Source organism: Acomys russatus, chromosome 20, assembly GCF_903995435.1.
Source record: "Acomys russatus chromosome 20, mAcoRus1.1, whole genome shotgun sequence".
NCBI classification, from domain to species: Eukaryota; Metazoa; Chordata; class Mammalia; order Rodentia; family Muridae; genus Acomys; species Acomys russatus.
Window position 1 is genome coordinate 13,457,057 of NC_067156.1, and position 18,880 is coordinate 13,475,936.

General features: G+C 39.3%; 1 protein-coding gene across 1 annotated transcript in view; it reads left to right on the forward strand.

Moving 5' to 3' along the window:
• Positions 1 to 18,880, forward strand: part of Galnt1 (polypeptide N-acetylgalactosaminyltransferase 1) — a 79,757-nt gene that overhangs the window by 41,521 nt on the left and 19,356 nt on the right. The window contains exons 4-7 of the mRNA XM_051163091.1: positions 1,538 to 1,712; positions 11,087 to 11,253; positions 15,443 to 15,650; positions 18,531 to 18,701. Of these exons, the coding sequence (XP_051019048.1) occupies positions 1,538 to 1,712; positions 11,087 to 11,253; positions 15,443 to 15,650; positions 18,531 to 18,701 (721 nt within the window). The remainder of the gene's footprint in view (positions 1 to 1,537; positions 1,713 to 11,086; positions 11,254 to 15,442; positions 15,651 to 18,530; positions 18,702 to 18,880) is intronic.

Sequence of the window (18,880 nt, forward strand, 5' to 3'; positions counted from 1 at the left end):
GGTTCAAGTCTCAAAACACACATAATGGCTCATAGCCCTCTGTAACTTCAAATCCCAAGGGATCAGATGTCCTCTTCTGACTCCCTGGACACCAGGTATGCCCATGGTGCTCATATATACATACAGGCAAAACACTCATACCCATAAAAATAAATAAATCTAAAAAAATAATCATACACAAAACTAATTTTTATGTCATTCTTGCTCTCACTGCATTCTCTAATTCAACCTGTGCAGATGAGCAGTTTAATACAATATCTTCTACATTTGAAATATTCTATAGCCCAAAATATCTTTCGACATTTTTTCTTTTCTTTCTTTTATCTTAAAAGCGTAGAAGAGGAGCAGAGTCTATAAAATGCTCATGATCTGGAACAGTGCTCTTGTTCCCAATACATTGATACTACATAGCATTACTTAGGCATTGTTGTTCATGGAGCTCCACCTCACATGCTTACTAGAATGTCTAATAAAATCCAGCATTTTTATCTGAACCTACACATTAGTTCAGCATAGAGTGCCTGTAAAACATGACTAATCTTCAGTATAGCTTACATGTCAGAGCCATGATCTAGTGTGCTGACCTTTCATTAAGTTTAGTAGTCATGAGAGATGGTGGCTGATGAGAGACATAGAAGTCCTGGAAGGACAACTTATGTGGCAGTGCCTGGGAACATGGATTAGGATTTGTACTGCCTCAGTTGGTCTTTCACTGTGAAAGTGGTGACATGAGCTTCTCTAAGTCCTAGAACATATGAGGGTTACATATCAGCACACTTGCCAGATCCATTGGTGGCATCAACAGTTAGGCACTGTACAACAAAGTAGAGAGTACTCTGCATTGGGTAGGTATCTAATGATATTCTTAGCTTTTGGATTGGTAGTGGTTAGTAGTCTGCTATATTTCAAAGGTATCAGGTAGTCAAAAAGTGATTAAAGATAGCTCTCAACCTGCAACATTCCTTAGTCACTGAGTTCTGATCAGTCAGCCAGCAATGTAGAATCTTCAACATAGATTTGGCTTTTGGGGATTTCAGTTATAAGCATAATGAATAACTTTTTAAAGAAAGGAAACGGAAGCCATTTCAATTGCCTTTAAAAGATGGAGAGCAGTTTCCTATGGTAAAGATAGAGTCAGGAAGGGGATATCAGAGGAAGTAGCCTGCATGAGAGCAGGGAGGCCGAGGCACAAATAGATGGAAGTGGCGGCCATTGGACCAAAGAAGGAAGTGCTGAGGAGTAGCCAGGAGGCTTGGAAAGTTGGGTTAAATTCCATGAAAGGAAACGGATAGCAGTGAATGCTGTTTTAGTCTAGGAAGGCTGTAGGTATCTGCAAAGCTGTTTAACATTCTGAACAAATAGAATAAGGCTTAGAGGCCGGTGTAACTTTTTCAACATGGGGCAACTGCCCAGGCTGGGAGGGCCCAGAAGAGGCTATGCTTGTTGAGGGCACAGTTTTAGCTTGAATGTTGTTATTCAAAAGCATGTGTAAGTTGTCATGAAATTAGTGTCAGTTAAGCTTCTTCCTTCTTCTTAGTTCTAGAGCCAGTGCAGAAGCCTCATGAAGGTCCTGGAGAAATGGGGAAACCAGTCGTCATTCCTAAAGAGGATCAAGAAAAGATGAAAGAGATGTTTAAAATCAATCAGTTCAATTTAATGGCAAGTGAGATGATTGCACTCAACAGATCTTTACCAGATGTGAGGTTAGAGGGGTAAGTACATGCAGAGTGTGTCCTGGCTGCATTTGAATGGATGTTACTGTTCTACTGACTTGGGAACTAAGAAAATGATTTCTCTTAATGGATTAGTAGAGGATTCTAAACACAAAAATATTCATGTGTTTGACCTTTTACAGATAGATTTTAGGTGTATGTAACTTGAGGTAGTGAAGTGTGTAGGTTTTTTTTTTTTTTTAAGATTTATTTATTATTATGTATACAGTACTCTGCCTGCATGTACACCATCAGGCCAGAAGAGGGCACCAGATCTCATTATAGATGGTTGTGAGCCACCATGTGGTTGCTAGGAATTGAACTCAGGACCTGTGGAAGAGTAGAGTCAGTGCTCTTAATCTCTGAGCCATCTCTGCAGCCCCAGTGTAGTCTTACATATACCTTAACTGAATTCTTATGTGTATTTACACAGCTGCATAGCATTATCCAAACCAAGATAATAACCCCAGAAAGTTCCCATTATTTTCCTTTCCTATTACTTCCCCAACTCCAGAGACAACCATTACTTTGACCCTTGTAAACAGAAATGATACACTTTTTCTACTATGGAAGACAAGAGAGTCTAGACTTCTGCTCTGCACAACACTTTGCCAGTAGAGGATTATAATCTGTAAGTGTTTAGGAAGGTTAATTGTTTTGGGGTCTATATTATTAAGGAAGAGATTTTAGTATATGTTAGTTTGGGGGGCAAAAACTAGGTGATATTTAAAATATATCACTCTTTAGGTATTATTAGGATATATCAAATGTGGGGGAATCTATTCTTTTCATACAAGGAAATTCTAAAGTACTATTAAGAAATGAAATGCCAGGCTGGAGAGATGGCTCAAAGGTTAAGAGCACTGTCTACTCTTCCAAAGGTCCCGAATTCAATTCCCAGCAACCACATGGTGACTACAACTATCTATAGTGAGACCTGGTGCATCCTTCTGGCATGAAGGCGCACATGCAGGCAGAATACTGTATAAATAATAAATAAAGTCTTTTAAAAATGTTTTAAAAAATGAAATACCTAAATAAATGAAGAAAATATCCTATGTTTATGATCAGTTTTATAAAGATGTTGATTCTCTCATTTATTTGTTAATTTGGTGTAGTTCTAGTCATAAGTGTGTGTCTGTTTATAATTTGATAAATTGATTGTTGATTGGATAACTGGATTTCTTTTTCCCTCCCTCCCTCCCTCCCTCCCTCCCTCCCTCCCTCCCTCCCTCTCTCTCTCTCTTTCTTTCTTTCTTTCTATCTATCTATCTATCTATCTATCTTCAAGACAGGGTTTCTCTTGTAGCCCTGGCTGTCCTGGATATCTCTTTGTAGACCAGGCTGACCTTGAATTCACAGAGATTCGCCTGCCTCTGCCTCCCAAGTGCTCGGATTAAAGGCGTGTGCCACTACTACCCAGCAAGATTCCTTTAAAAGATACAGTAATCAAGATACGAAAGTCTCATAAAAACAAGATAGATTGGTGGAACAAAATAGGGAGTTTAATCTCACATCTCATCCATGTATGAACACTTAGTTGATATGTAGTCCTGAAAGGATAATCTTTTAAGCAACAGATTTCATTGTGTGACTCTCATGTAATTAAGAACAGAAGAGAAATTGTACTTTTGTTTCCAGCATAGAGACCAGTCTGTATTCTGTGTATTATAAGTATAAATACAAAGGCAGACCACTAATGATTACATAAGATATCTCTTTAAACTTGGAAAAGATTTTGTAAACAGATCATAAGATGCACATACCAAAAAGAGGAGGAGGGATTGATACATTAGGTAGGGATCAAACCCAAGGACTTGTTCATTATAGGCCAAGTGCTCTGCCACTGATTTGTACAAGCAACTCCCTTAAAGACTTTCTGTTTATTAAATAAGAGAGTGGAAAAGAAGACTATTAAATCAAGTTATTGCTAAGAAGATTATTTGTGGCATTCAGAACTAGTAAAGAGCTCAAATCCAGAAATACAGTTCCTGCACATTAGTAAGAAAAATAGCCCAGTAGAAAAATGAGAGATTTGAGCCAGGCTGCTGTGGCCTTTAATCTTTTAATCCCAGTACTGGGGGTAGGAGCAGAGGCAGGCAGATCTCTGAGTTCCGAGGCCAGCTTGTTCTGCAGAGAGTTTCAGGATAGCCAGGCCATACAATGAAACCCTCTCTCAACAACAAACAATAAATAGATAGGACGCTTTGTAGTTGCAGAAGTGAACAAAGGCTACATGTCATTCCAAGGACGAATCTGACCAACATAATAAATAGCAAAATAGTAATTTTTCCTTTAGGGAAAAATGAGATGGCAACAGCAGCACGGTAGTTTGTGAGGATGTGACACTGTTTTCTTCTCACTTTGTGATAGCTACATGGACCTTTGCTCAGTGCTAGCTCATTCAGTCACATTTGTTGGGTGTGTTTGTTTTGTTTTTGCAGTTCTGGGAAATGAGCCCAACAAATTCGTTTCCTGTGCTCTGTTTTTGCTATACTTCATAATACCAGTTTGGAAATGCATGGAATGTGAAGCCCTTTATAGCAGTGCATCTGAGATGAGGCAGCTATGATGAGGCGAGGCACGTGGGGAAGAGAGTATAACATAGTATTTGTGTGTTGATGGAAATGACCCAGTTGAGAGGGAAATTTAAAAAAAGAACAAGTGTTAAAAGCAAAAGCCTTGGGCATTGGGTGAGAGTGTATAGACAAGAACAGATCGTTCATGCCCTCGATAAAAGAAAAAGCGTGATTTTAATAGTGCAGATAACTTACAGGATGGTGTATATATGTTGGTGGCATTATGGAAATTTACTTCTGGAAGCTTTTATTTTGTGAAATTGGAAACAAAGTTTTAAGTGAGGAGGGCAAGAGTGGTTTTAGGAATCTGAGAAGTGAGAGAATTTGACGGAGTTGTCTAGGAATGCAGTGATGCTGCTAATGTGTGAGGAGAGCCCACATGCCAGTTGTAGTTCATTTAAAGTGAGACCTTCCTGCCTGGTTCGCTTTTGTGAGCTGCACTGAATAACCCAAGCACAGGTGCACAACTAGGACACAGTTGGTTAGAGCGAAGTCTTCATTAAGTTTAACTTAGTCTAGCTTTCTGTTCAATAGTGTTTTCATTTTGTTCTCACCTTTCTTGTTTTGCCGATGGGCACAGTTTGAGCTGATAGAAATTTCAGCTTCTGGCTATTGCTTTGGAGCTGTGCATTTTGTTTTTATTTGTTTAGCATAGCATCTGGGCATGCTGTAATGGTCAAGGTGTGACTTGGTTTTAGTTATTCACATCGTGCTCATATCCGTAGTATAGTTTTGATCTAAACATTCATATTTTACTTAAGTGATGGGCATTTCTCACATACAGTTGCTTCACCATTAACTCCAGTTTGATTTTCTGGACCAACTTGTATATGATACCTTGATAGTGACATAGTCTCCAGTCTGGCATTGGCATTTACTAATTTAGGATTACCAGACTCTCTGTATCCCGGAATCCTTATCTGTAAAATGGGATGTTAACAAGGGTGACCATGAGGTGTTATCTAGTACCTAGGGTCAAGGGGGCCCTTCTGATCCAAGAGTGAGCTCTATGTTCACTGGGGATTCTTGAGAGAACTTCACTTCCAAAGAGGATTCAGAGTGAGATGCCAAGTCAGAAATACAGATTAGTATTAGCTCATCTTCACACTGGAGCTGGCCAGCATCTGCAGTTCAGAGCAGCTCCGTAAATGGAAAGATAGTGTCCCTAGCCTGTGACTTGCTCACCACAGTTTTAAATCCAAAAGACCCTTTGTTTCTATACTATAAGCTTAACTGCTCTGGATCATCCTGCAAGTTTTACTGCTTTGTGAGCTACCAAGATAATATTTCCTGACAGACACTAGAGGAAAGAATGGCATGGTTCAGTGTTAAGAATGGTTACATAGGAGGCTAGAGAGATGGCTCAGTGGTCTTGAATTCATTTCCCAGCAACCACATGGTGGCTCACAACCATCCATAATGTGATCTGATGCCCTTTTCTGGCATACAAGTGTACATGCAAATAGAGCACCCTTAAATTAAAAAAGAGCACATAAATGAAACAAAACAAAAATGCCCAGAATGTTTAGGTAGAGCCAGGGACAGTGTCACGTGCATGTAATCCCAGCACTCAGGGAGGCAGAGGCAGGTGGATCTCTGAGTTCGAAGCCAGCCTGGTTTACAAAGCAAGTCCAGGACAGACAAGATTATACAGAGAAACTTTGTCTCGAAAAAACACAAAAAAGAATGATTAAGTAGAACTAGAGTCAATGTAGAGTTTTTATAATGTGTGGCCTTAGAAAAGGAGCCCTACAACAAATACCACGTTAGAGCCCAGTCTATTCTATGCAGCTCACTCACACATGTTGAAGAAGTAAGAGTGCCAACATTTACTGAGTACTAATTGTGTAGCAGTCTGTGGAAACGACATACATAAATAGTTGTCAAAATCAGACCTGTCTTGTGTACTTAGTGAGCGACCCAAATGAAGTTGGATTCCTGCTCTCTGTGACTGTGCTGTTACTCTTACGGCTAATCTCAGGCAACCCTAACCTGAGTGCATATAGGAGAGTTCTGTAACTGTGCTTATCACTGCTTGCTAGGTCTCTAGGCCTCTTATGAATGTTACATTATTGTTGGTAATAGCTGGTAATTGACAAAATTTAGTAGGTCATTAACAGTGAGACATGGAGAAGAGGATTAGAGTATATGTGATAGATATTTTTACTTAGATTTAAACCCTCTTTTCTGGGTTCTTTCATATAATACTGCAGTATTTGGCATATATGGATAACGAGGTGCCAGATGTCATAAATGTTGGATTTGATACGTGGTTATACCACTTTCTAGCTGTTAATTTGACCAAGTGTCTTCATTTCTTTAATCTTAGTTTTCTCATCTGTAAAAGTCCTAATTTCAGGATCCTATTTAAAAGTTAGTTGGCAGGACCTTTGCAGACCAGTACCTTGAGTGTTAGAATGACCTTGAACTCTAACCATGAAAAGAAAAGAACCCTGGAGAAACCTCATTTTTGCTTGTCTAAGGAACAACACAGGATTGAAGAGGAGCTATTTTTCTCTCTTTTCATCTGTCCCCTCCTTTACTATTGCAGCTTTCAGGCAGTTTTGCATAAGCAACACAGAAATGGCAGCAGTTAACAGACAAGAGAAATCCTTTCTCTGAGCAGAGGCCCTCTGGTTCCCAGACCGTGGGTAGACTTCCCACTGCTTTTCTTTCTTTGTTTCCTGCCACTACACATAATAGTGCAGATTCAGAAGTGTGTATCAATATTGAATGGAAAAATAAATTACTATATATGTTCATAGCACAGATAGTACACAACAATAAAAATAAATTTGAAAGCCATTGAGAGCACTGGCTGCTCTTCCAGAGGACCTGGCTTCAATTCCCAGCACCTATATGGCTACTCACAAACTATGGGCAGTGCCAGTTCCAGGGGATCTAATGCCCTTTTTTGGCTCTGCGGGCACCAGGTGCACACATGGCACACAGATATGCATGCACACAGGCAAAACACCCATACACATGAAATAAAGTAAAATTTAAAATAAATATGCTGTTATAATTCATAGTGTGGGTGTTAATATACTCACTATAATATTGAGGGAAAAGAATTCAGACAAAAGGATATGCTTGCTGTTCAGCAGTACTTCTTAGATTGTCCTGTGACTTTGTTATCTCTGAGACCTTTTCAAGGAATCTGCAAGGTGAGAACCATTTTTATAATACCAAAATGTTTTCCCGTTTTGCTCTTAATTTTTCAACCAGTACACAAAAAAGCTTGAAGGGCTTGGTAACTTTATAGCTAGGCAAAGGAAAGACCCTATAATAGTTTGAGTAGGGAAAGTTTAATGTAAAAGCTATTGACTGTAATGGGTCTGGCCATAAAGGATGTTTTGGTTATTGTTGGATTGCTGTGAAGAGACACCGTGACAGGGTAACTTATAAAAGACAACATTTATTGGGAGCTTGCTTACAGTTTAAAGGGTTAGTCCATGGTCATGGTGGAAGGGATCGTGATGGCAGACAGGCATGGCACTGGAGCATAGCTCAGAGCTTATGTCCTGATCCCCACTCAGGAGGCAGAGTGAGACTGGGCCTGGTGTGGGCCCACCCCCCAATGACACACCTTCAGCAAGGCCACACCTCCTAATCCTTCCTCCAGTTCACCAGCTGAGGACCAGGTATTTAAATATGGGAGTCTGTGGAGAGCCATTCTCATTCAAATCATCACAAGGGGCTAAGAATTATAATAGATACCTTAGGACTTGAAGGAAAGTATCAAGAAGAAAATTGTGGAAGGGAGCCCTCTATGGGTGTAATTTGCACCTCTTTAGAGAAGCTCTGATTGCAGTTCACTGATAGCAGAAAAGCTTGTTGGTTTTCCCTAGTCAGGCTAGGTGATGTTCAGAATGGGAACTGGCAGTCACGCCTGACAAGCAGGAAGTGCAGCAGGTGTGCGTTTGCACAAGAAATCAAGGCCAGAATGGATGAATAAGAACTACTGTTTGCTGGGCATGGTGGTGCATGTGCTTTTAGTCTCAGCACTCTGGAGGTAGAGGCAGTTGGGTCTCTGAGTTCCAGGCTAGCCTGGTGTACAAAGCGAGTCCAGGATAGACAGTTATTACACAGAGAAAACCCTGTCTTGAAAACAAAAACAACAACAAAAACCTACCTTTCCAGAGTACACATTGCCAAACCTGTCAAACCAGTTGCTGGATACCTAGGAGACTTCCTGAAAAATCTACCTTTTGGGGTGCTACTAAAATTCAGTGGGACCTCTGTAAGGAAGCTTTATTGTAGCTCACTGGATGTGTTGAGTGCTGAACATATTCCACTCCATCCTTCCTGCTGAAGGGAGAAGGAAGCATGTGAACACTCACACAAACCAGAAGGCAAAATTCTTTCTCTAAAGTGTTCCCCTAACATTCTCTGCTGACATTACACCAGCTACAAGGAAAGCTGCTTAACCGAGCCAGTCCTGTTGTTACAGAGCAGTCAGTGACAAGACTTGTGCAGGGATAGGAAGCCATGAGTAGATAAATGCACAGTTTTTGACAGCGATGAATCATTTTTGATATCTAATGTCAAATGTTTTTATTGATTCTTGTATTTTTAAAAGTCTACTTTATAATATGATGAATATATTGGGAGAACTCACACAAACAAAAGTACTTTGTAATCCTCAGTTTCCAAATGAGTAAAGGAACCAAAAGTCAAAAGTTTGAGAAACACTGTTTTCCAAACTGTAGAACTCTTCCATAATGCTCAAGTCCCATAGCGCGTCCTTTTAAAATCTACTTTAATTTTGGTTTCTTATGCCTCTTCCTATCTTCCAACCCACCCCTTATGCCTCCTAATACCTTCAAACACTAGTTAGGAGAGAAAGAAGGTTAGATGGGGAGAGGGGGTGTAGGTTTCTTAGGCTACTTCTGGCAAAATTAGGGTAGTTGGGTTCTTTGGGGCAATACCAATCTCACTTGTCAGGTTAGACAGCAGTCCAGCAAACAAACCAGGAGCCTTCTTTCTCCTCCAACTGTTTCCTAGAAGCATCCTTTCTCTCTGAGAATCTTCTCTCTCTGGGCACTGGTATTACACCCTTTCTAGTCCTCAGAATTCTACTAACTGCAACTGGCAAAGACCACTCCCTTCTCCAAGCCACAAGACAGTTACCAGCTGTGGACAAACTAAAATCAGCTCCATATCCCAAACTTGGGATTAAAACAAAAACCTGTCTACATAACATAACTGAATTTTAAAAGAAACTTCCACTACAAAGTCCAGCAGAAAGAGAACAAAGGAAGCCTCTCAGTGCTTTCTCATCTATGTGTGGCCTTCCTAGATGTTACTCAGCTACACAGTGAAGGTCTGTCAGCATTTTGTCCATATCTTTCAGTAAAAATGAAAGATTTTCCTTTTCTCTCTAAGCCCTTTCATATCCTTTTGTTAAGCCATTATGAAACATTTTATTAAAAAATACCTTATATTTAATACTGGAGGTTGTCATAATGGAATATGATACTTACTAGGAAGTAGAATGCTGCTCCGTTACAGTGGCCTTTTTGCTCACCTTTAGTTCTTTGTTTTGTGAATTCTCCCTAATATGCATTGCACACGTGCATGGCAAAACACACACACACACACACACACACACACACACACACCGTATTAGTCCTTTCTCAATAATTATGATAATCATAATACCACCACCAAGGCTTGTTAAGAGGTTTCTCTACATTACTGTTTTGAAAGTGCAAAGGCTGCAGCATGGAGATGGCTTCCTATCACAGATGCCACCATGGCTAGAGTACAAATGAGACTTAGACAGGAGAGCAGAGGAATGTAAGGTTGGCTCTACCTTTTATAACAACCTCAAGAGAACGCATTCACCTGTGACAGGTGGCTCCAAGTTTTGCTTTACAGAATGAGGGCATGATAGGCATTCAGTAAATGTAATTTTTTTTTTTTTTTAACTTTGTGGACGTTATGGTTTTGTTAGGGTTATTTGATTCTGATTTTTTTTTTTAACCCGTTGGTTCTTGAAGTGCAGTTTGAAATTGATAATATAGCTTTAGTTCGTTCTTCATTAAAATGAACTAACCCAACCAGATGGAGTGCAGGAGGATCTCTGAGTTCCAGGGGAGGTTGTTCTGCTTATCAAGTCCCAGGCCAGCCAAGCATACTTAATGAGCCCCTGCTTAGAGGGGGAAAAAAAATCAAACCCAAAACTTTCATCAGGAGAGTTTATTTTAAGAATGTGGGCGGCCGGGCCATGGTGACACACGCCTTTAATCCCAGCACTTGGGAGGCAGAGGCAGGCTGATCTCCGTGAGTTCAAGGCCAGCCTGGTCTACAAAGTGAGTCCAGGACAGTCAAGAATACACACAGAAACCCTGTCTCGAAAAAACCAAAAAAAAACAAAAAACAAAAAACAAAACCAAACAAAAAAAGAATATAGGCGGTATCTTTAAAATAATTTTTATTTAAATCTATTACTTTATATCAGCACTACTTATTATATATGCAATATTAATAAAAACTTAAATGGAAAACCGGTAAGAATATCACCATTAACAGAAATTTTATTGTTCTATCAACTTTCTAGTACAGATTAATTTACTGTAGTGTTTGTTTTTTTTCTCCGAGACAAGATCTCTCTGTACAGTACAGCCTTGGCTGTACTGGACTTGTTTTGTAGACCAAGCTGTCCTCGAACTCACGGAGATCTGCCTGCCTCTACTTCCCGAGTGCTGGGATTAAAGGGGTGCCCCACCACGTCCAGTTTACTGTAGTGTCTCAAGGTCACTTTTATAAAGGCATTTGCTTTGTCTCTAGGTGTAAAACAAAGGTGTATCCAGATAACCTTCCTACAACGAGTGTGGTGATTGTTTTCCACAATGAGGCGTGGAGTACACTTCTGCGAACAGTCCATAGTGTCATTCATCGCTCACCAAGGCACATGATAGAAGAGATCGTTCTTGTAGATGATGCCAGTGAAAGAGGTAAATTCTGCGTTTTAATGCCAGTGATAGCAGACCTTTGAGTAGTAACAGTTAACCTAATGATTGTATGTAAACTTCCAGTTTATCTAAAACTTCTTGGCATTTAAACTCATTCAGGTAGGTATGATAGGTAGTGTTTTATTGTGCTGCATCTTAATCTTAGCAGAAAGAGAAATCATGCTTTAAAATGTGGTGTTGATGTAGAACAGAAAAAACCTGTAGCTCTCTGAGGCTTTTCTGTTTCCTTTCTTTCTAAATATTAGGAATGATTTGTAGTTAGGTGCATAAGATGATTAAGCACAATTTAAATGCTGTGTGTAATCTGACTCTGTCCTCACAAATCTCTGTCATATCTCTTGTTTGGATACCCTTCTGAGAATATCAGAACTTTTCACAGATTTAGAATATTCTAATCTGTTTCGTGAAACACTCTTTTAGGAAAAGGTACACTAATTAAAAGTAACCACCATTATATATTCTGAATCCTTCTTGGAGATTTTACATCAAAGAAGCTATAGAAAAGACAGCACTTGCTAAAATCAGAAACCCTGTGTCTGTGTCTTCTTCACCCCTGAGCCATCTCTCCACCCCCATATGTATGACATGTCTAAATATAACTGCTTTTAAATATACATAGTATGGGCACAGTTAGGAAAGGGTATAATATTTACTGTAATCATCTCAGCAGATAGAATGAGAGAACAGGCAAAAAGGCTGATTCCATGCAATGATGTGAAAATGATGGGCTAAGAAGCTTAGCACTCATTAAGAAAGCTATGGGGGCTGGAGAGATGGCTCGGGTTAGGAGAACTTGCTGTTCTTCCAAAGAATCCAAGTCTAAAATCCACATTGGGAGGCTCAGAACTACCTGTAACTCTAGCTCCAGGGGATCTGATGTATTTTTCTGAACACCTGCACTCACTTGCACAAGTGTACACACACACACACACACACACACACACACACACACACACACACACGAGAGGGAGGGGGAGGGAGGGAGAAAGGGAGAGGAATGAGGAGCAGTAAGAATCTATTTCCTATAGTTCTCTCCAAATCTTTCCCATGTGAACAGAGAAATCCCAGCATAACGCCTGACCCTCGTGAGTGCTAAATAGATGGGCTGTGGGTGAAAAATGGGCACAGTGCCTACATGCTGAGGTAGATGTCATAGTGCAACTTTTTGGAGTCTGTTCTTTCCTTCCATCTACCACCACATAGGTTCCAGGAATCAAACTCAGATGGTCAGGCTTGGAAGCAAGCAGCTTTACCCATCTGAGCCACCTCACCAACTTCATTAGAACTGACTTGTGCCTTTTGTAAGGAATGGAAATGGTGTATATTTCCAGTTTAATCTTAGAATATTGCCAGTGGGAACACAAAAATGTGAAGTAAATCTGCCTTTCCTCCAAAACCTTTGAAGTCAGCACTTCCAAACAGTTAAAGCACTGCAAAATATGTGAACAAATGTACAAGACAAATTTCAGCAGTAATAGCAAGTGACAAAGATTTTGACAATTTCATGCTGTGTGTCGAAGAGATGTTTAGGGATCTATTTATAGGACAGCAGTCAGCAGACTATCTAAGGAGGGGTTTCTAATCATCACTTACCTTTAAAGGACTTTTTTTCTTATAAAATGAGGTCTGAACTGAAGATGCACAATTCTTAGCATGCATTGTATAAAAGTCACAAAGATTTCAAAAATGCCAAGGAAATTTGTTACAGTGCTACAGAATCATGCATTAAAAACTTTCTTATTGTTCATAGATAAGACAGTATTAATAACTTTCAGATATATAGGACTTTGGGATTAGATTGCTTGGTTTTTAAGGCTTATTTTAAACTAATTTTAGAAAAACCTGTTTATGAAACAATCAACTTTGATTGATTTAAAATATAAGAACATGGCTCATGCTCCAGGAACAGGTGATTCTGCTTAGTTCAAGACATCCAATTGTGCCAGAATAAGTGTTCCTCTAGTGGCCCTTCTATTATATTCTGATAGCTTGTTGGAATTGGGTTTTTTGTTTGTTTGTTTGGTTGGTTGGTTTTTGTTTTTTTGTTTTTTTGTTTTTTTTTTTTGAGACAGTGTCTTGCTACAAAGCCTAGGCCAGCCTGGCCTCAAACTTGAGATCTGTATTCCTCTGCCCCATGCACCAAGTACCAGAAGTACAGGTTTCCCCACTCTGCTTGGCCAGTCCTCATACAGGCTCTGTCCACTGTGAAATGAGAGGCTTGAATTTAGATAAGCCTGGGCCATAACAAACGCCACCTTGATCAAATGCATGTAATATTCTGAGCTTAGAAAAATCATTTCTAAAGTATGTGTAGCAACACAGCTTTACAAGTTTAACTGTATGTGGAATAGTTGCAAACACACTCAGCGCTACTACAAAAAATGTTTTTCTCAGCTTGGCATTGTTCATACCTCTTTACTCAGAATCTGATTATATTCTTCTTACCTTGTGACTTAGTTAATGAAGTCATAGTGCTATTTTTAAATGCATTTTTAGCACAAATATTAGGAAGTAAATTAGCAGAAAAAGAGCTGAGTAATCTGATATTTCTCTGTCTTTTTGGAGGGTTTTGGATTTCTGATGACTTACTAGTATCTCATTCTGATCTTACCAAACAGAATAATTTTGCTTTCATTTGTCCTTCCCACCGCATCTTGTAGGAAGCACTTTGGATCCCTTCCTTCAGTATTTAAGTAGCCCCTTAATCATGTACCATGATTTCTCTGAATTGCAGAAGTCTTAGAGGAAAGATTTATTTATTATGTATAGTGTTGTGTCTACATGCACCAGATCTGATTATAGATAGTTGTGAGCCACCATGTGGTTGCTGGGAATTGAACTCAGGACCTCTGGAAGAGCAGCCAGTGCTCTTAACCTCTGAGTCATCTCTCCAGCCCAGTCATAGGAATTCTATAGATCAATATTTCCTTCCCTGTGTTGTGTGGTATCCACCAGAGAAGACTACTTGGAATGAGTTTAAGCCTTTAAGTCTTTATTAGCCGGCAAACTAATACACTGCATGTTCGAGATGCCAATGTAGTACTGAGATTTTTTCAGGGTGAGCTTTTAAACACAAAATCCACGTTGTGGGTTGACATATTTCAGTTAACAAGAACAGTTAGCCAGAATTGAAACTGTAGAAGCCAAAATGCAAGGCTATTATATTTTGAGACTTTCCTAGAACTGTGTGGACTGAGTAGACTAGATCTTTGTTTTAGTTTTGGTAGATGGTGCTGTCTACATGCTGAGTTTTACACCCTGAATGGTACTTCCATCATGGAGTCAGTGGGCTAAGATCTGGGGCCCTGTTACACCTAGAAAGATTATGCATATCTATTAACACGCATTAGTTAGACATGTGGTCCCATCACCATCAATAGTTCGTAATTTACACTTGCCTGGAAAGGATCTTTCTTTGCCTTTCAGTTCCTATCTATCATTTTCCCTTATGAGATTTTTTTTTTTTTTTTTTTTTACTTTCTGCCTCCTGCTAAATCTATGGTCAGAGACTGTAGTGATCAGTAAGACACTTTATTTCTGCCTTGGAAGAAATCTCACAATTTTTAAAACTATAATAGCTGTGACATATTATTTCTATTCTCTGTTGTGATTTAGATTTAATATTTTTTTCCTTTGGTGTGTATGTGTCTGTCTGTGTGTGTTTGTGTCTGTCTGCCTGCCTGCCTGTCTGTCTATCTGTTGGGGTGGGTATTGGTGTTTTGTTTTTTTGAGACAGGATCTCAGAACTTCTTGTGTAGCATGCACTGGCCTGAAACTCTTAAAATCCTCCACTTCTTCCTTCCAGGTGTTGGGATTGCAAATGTGTGCTGCCCTACCTGGCTGAGCTATGTTCCTTCTATTGCAGATCCTTCAGCATAATTAGGAAGAGAATTGTCAAGCTAGTAGATAATGCATGGTGACATGCCTGCACTGGGCGATAATTGAGCCATGGATACTGTCAGTATTCATGTGCAAGATAGAGGCAGCTAGTTCATACCTTGGTGAGGTTAGCTTCCTTTAGACAGGGCACTGATGAGAAAGGAGCCTAATTAGGAGTGCTCTCTCAATATGTATATATTGAAGGAATGCTGCAGATCAGACTCGCTTTACATTTGGGTGATTAAAATTGATGCCTTTTTCATTTCATTCTTTTGCTTTGTTATATTTTTAGACTTTTTGAAAAGACCTCTAGAGAGTTATGTGAAAAAACTCAAAGTGCCAGTTCATGTAGTTCGAATGGAACAACGTTCCGGGTTGATCAGAGCTAGATTAAAAGGAGCTGCTGTGTCCAAAGGCCAAGTGATCACCTTCTTAGATGCTCACTGTGAGTGTACAGCAGGGTGGCTGGAGCCTCTCTTAGCCCGCATCAAGCATGACAGGTAATTTTCTGGACTTACAGATTTGTTTTCAGTACCTAATCTTTTTTCCTCCCCTGAGACAGGGTTTCTCTGTGTAGCCTTGGCTGTCCTGGACTCACTTTGTAGACCAGGCTGGCTGCAAACTCAAAGCAATCCGCCTGCTTCTGTCTCCACAAGTGCTGGGTTTACAGGCATGCGCTACCTCGCCTATCTTAGTACTTAACCATAAACTCTGCAGTATATTGCAAGATTCGTTTTTAAATAAATACAAAAGTACCATCTTTTCAAATTGCCTTTAGAATGCCTTCAAGAGTACAAATACAAACAAGACCACATTTTAGAAGTCTGGCAGTTAACAAATGTACAAACTACCCTAATGGGATGAATTAGGCAGCATGTTGTAGAATAATTACTCTGTGATCTGCTGACGAAATAGGACCAGAACAGGTAGACAGTGAACTCAGGGAAAGTTTGCGTGCCGCTGCTATCAAAGGTGACCCCTGGGCATGCAGATCATCTCATCTTCGTTGACATCTTCTCTGGGACTGTAGCTCTCATTTTGTAGCACAAGGCTAAAGAGAGGCACATTGTGTCCTGAAATACTAAGTTGTGTATGAAGTAATCCTATAATACTATTAATATAGAATGAACATTGCTGCAGTGCATCTAGGGTCGTTGCCTTTCATGTTAGGTACTTTTCAAATGATTGTCTGAATGTCTTGGTCCTTAAGTGTCATGATAGAGGTGACGTCAGTTTGCTTGACTTGTATTACTTGGATTTCTGTTTGCCATGGCAGTTTGACTTTGAAGCTGTCTATACCAACATTAAGGTTTAGATTTTATAAAGTAGACTTTTATTAGCGCAGTGGAGAATGAAGAGGTTAAGGCCACTTCACTTACCCTGTTTGTTAGCAAAGGGCAGTACTACAGCTGCCTGTTCTCATAGACAAAACAAACCAGTGTTGGACCAGAGGATAGAGACCCTGAAGAATCAAAAGGATAAAACACCTTCTTAAATATTTTTCTATAAGTAAAGAGTGACTGGTTTAGGAAATACTTGCATAAAGGTAATGCATAAACTTTAGAAACATGATCTTAGACCCATACAGAGAAGGCAGTGTGTGATGTATAGGAGAGATTTGACTAAAATGGCAACCAAAATAACTTACACTTTGGGCTGTGTGGCGGATTATATATCCTGAATAGTTTTCAACTGATAAAGTTAAAGTGCTGGATAAGTACAAAAACAGATTTTTTAAAAAATGCACTGTACAGTTGATACAGTAGAAAAAAATGTAAATCACAAAAGTGAAAACAAAAAAGCCGTCTGTTTAGTGAAGCTAGCTGGTATTTGTGGTGTCTGTGATGAATCCTGGGGTACTATTTGTCCCTTGATAAGTATACAAGTTGAGAGTAACAGGAGCAAAGCCTAGGCCTTACTCATGGTGAGGCATGCTATTAATCTTAACAGCAAATACCTGTGGAAAGCTGGGGTGCTGAAATCTATAGCCGGTGAGAATGAGAACAGGATCACACACATCAACGTCTGTGTGGAAGAGAGGGACAGCTGCCGCCAAGCTGTTTCAGCAGAATATACAAAAAGTAGGAAAATGAACTATTTTTAATGAGGCTAGAATAATTTTAATTTAAAAAAATGAAGACCTATGATTTAATTTTAAAGTATGTGTGTGTGAGGTCAGAGAACAACTTGCAGGAGTTGGATTTTTTTCTTCCACTGTGTGAGTCCCAGGAATCAAACTCAGGTTGATAATGTTTGGAAGCAAGCACTTTTAGCTCCTGGGCTATCTTGCTGGCCTAGAAAAGAATATAAGGGAAAAAGCCATGGTGCTCACACAGAAGTCAAGGAGAGCTTTCAGAAGCTGGTTTTCTCCTTCTACAATGTAGAGCCTAGGAAGTGAACTCAAGGGATCAAGTTCCTTTACCTGCTGAGCCTTCTCATCAGCCCATGGGAAGAGTTCTTTAAACACTGATAAACTGTCTTAAGGTACCACATTCTATAAAGTTTAGGACACTTTCCTTCAAAAGTGCTGTTGTCACTTGTGTTTTTAGTTTTAAAAAAAGTCAACTGGAAAATATATGAATATATGATCACACTGTCTGTATGGAGAAATACAAGCTTGAGAGAGAAAAATTCCCTTCTAGTAATTAAAATTTTAAATTTCAGCTGGTTATAGTGGTACACACTTTTCATCCCAGAACTCAGGAGGCAGGGGCAGGAGGATCTCTGTGAGTTTTTAGGCCAGCCTAATCTACATAGTGAGTTCCTAGATAGCCAGGATTATGTAAAGAGACCTTGTCTCCAAAAACAAAAACCAAACAAGCAAACAAAAAATATGTAAATACAAAAATTTCTTAGCTGTTATTTATTTAATGTAGTTGAATTAATAAAAATGTAAGAAGTCAACTTCAAAGTTAATACCATTATGGTAAACCTATAGGGAGGAATATGTATGTAACTATACTATGGCTAGAAAAGAGACGCAGGTTGCCTTGAATAAGTGGCATCAGTGCTGGACATTTTTCCTGGAAACAGAAGACTATTATGTACATGAACATACTTAGTGTCTCACTGGCAAAAAAGCTGAAGAGTAGAAATGATAGACTTGTTTATAAACAAAATGTTTGTGTAAAAACGATTCTGTGTAGTCAATAAATATGAATTTTTGAAATACTTTATATTTTCCATGTGGCAAATAGTAAAGGGTATGTGTAAAAGAAGAAAGGCAAAAAGACAGAAGGTTTTCAGCCAACAAATGATTATGATGCTGATTTGGTATAGATTATAGCAAAAAAAAAAAATCCTTTACCATTGTTTCATTGTATAGTTGTTATAGTAAGTAGGAACATTTGAAGATTTTAAATTTGCTTTTATGACATCAGGAGAACAGTGGTGTGTCCTATCATTGATGTGATCAGCGATGACACTTTTGAGTACATGGCAGGCTCTGACATGACCTATGGTGGGTTCAATTGGAAGCTCAATTTTCGTTGGTACCCTGTTCCCCAAAGAGAGATGGACAGAAGGAAAGGTGACCGCACTCTTCCTGTCAGGTAAATTGTCAGACATTTTCTGTATAGTATATTGCAGAGAGTTGTGACACTGTAGGAGGGTTAAAGGTATACTTTGAGAAACACAAAGCAAGAGTATACCTTGTATGTTGTCAAGAACTGTATTTCACATATTTTTAAAAAGGATTTCCCCCTCCACTTAGATTTTTTTTTTCATTCTG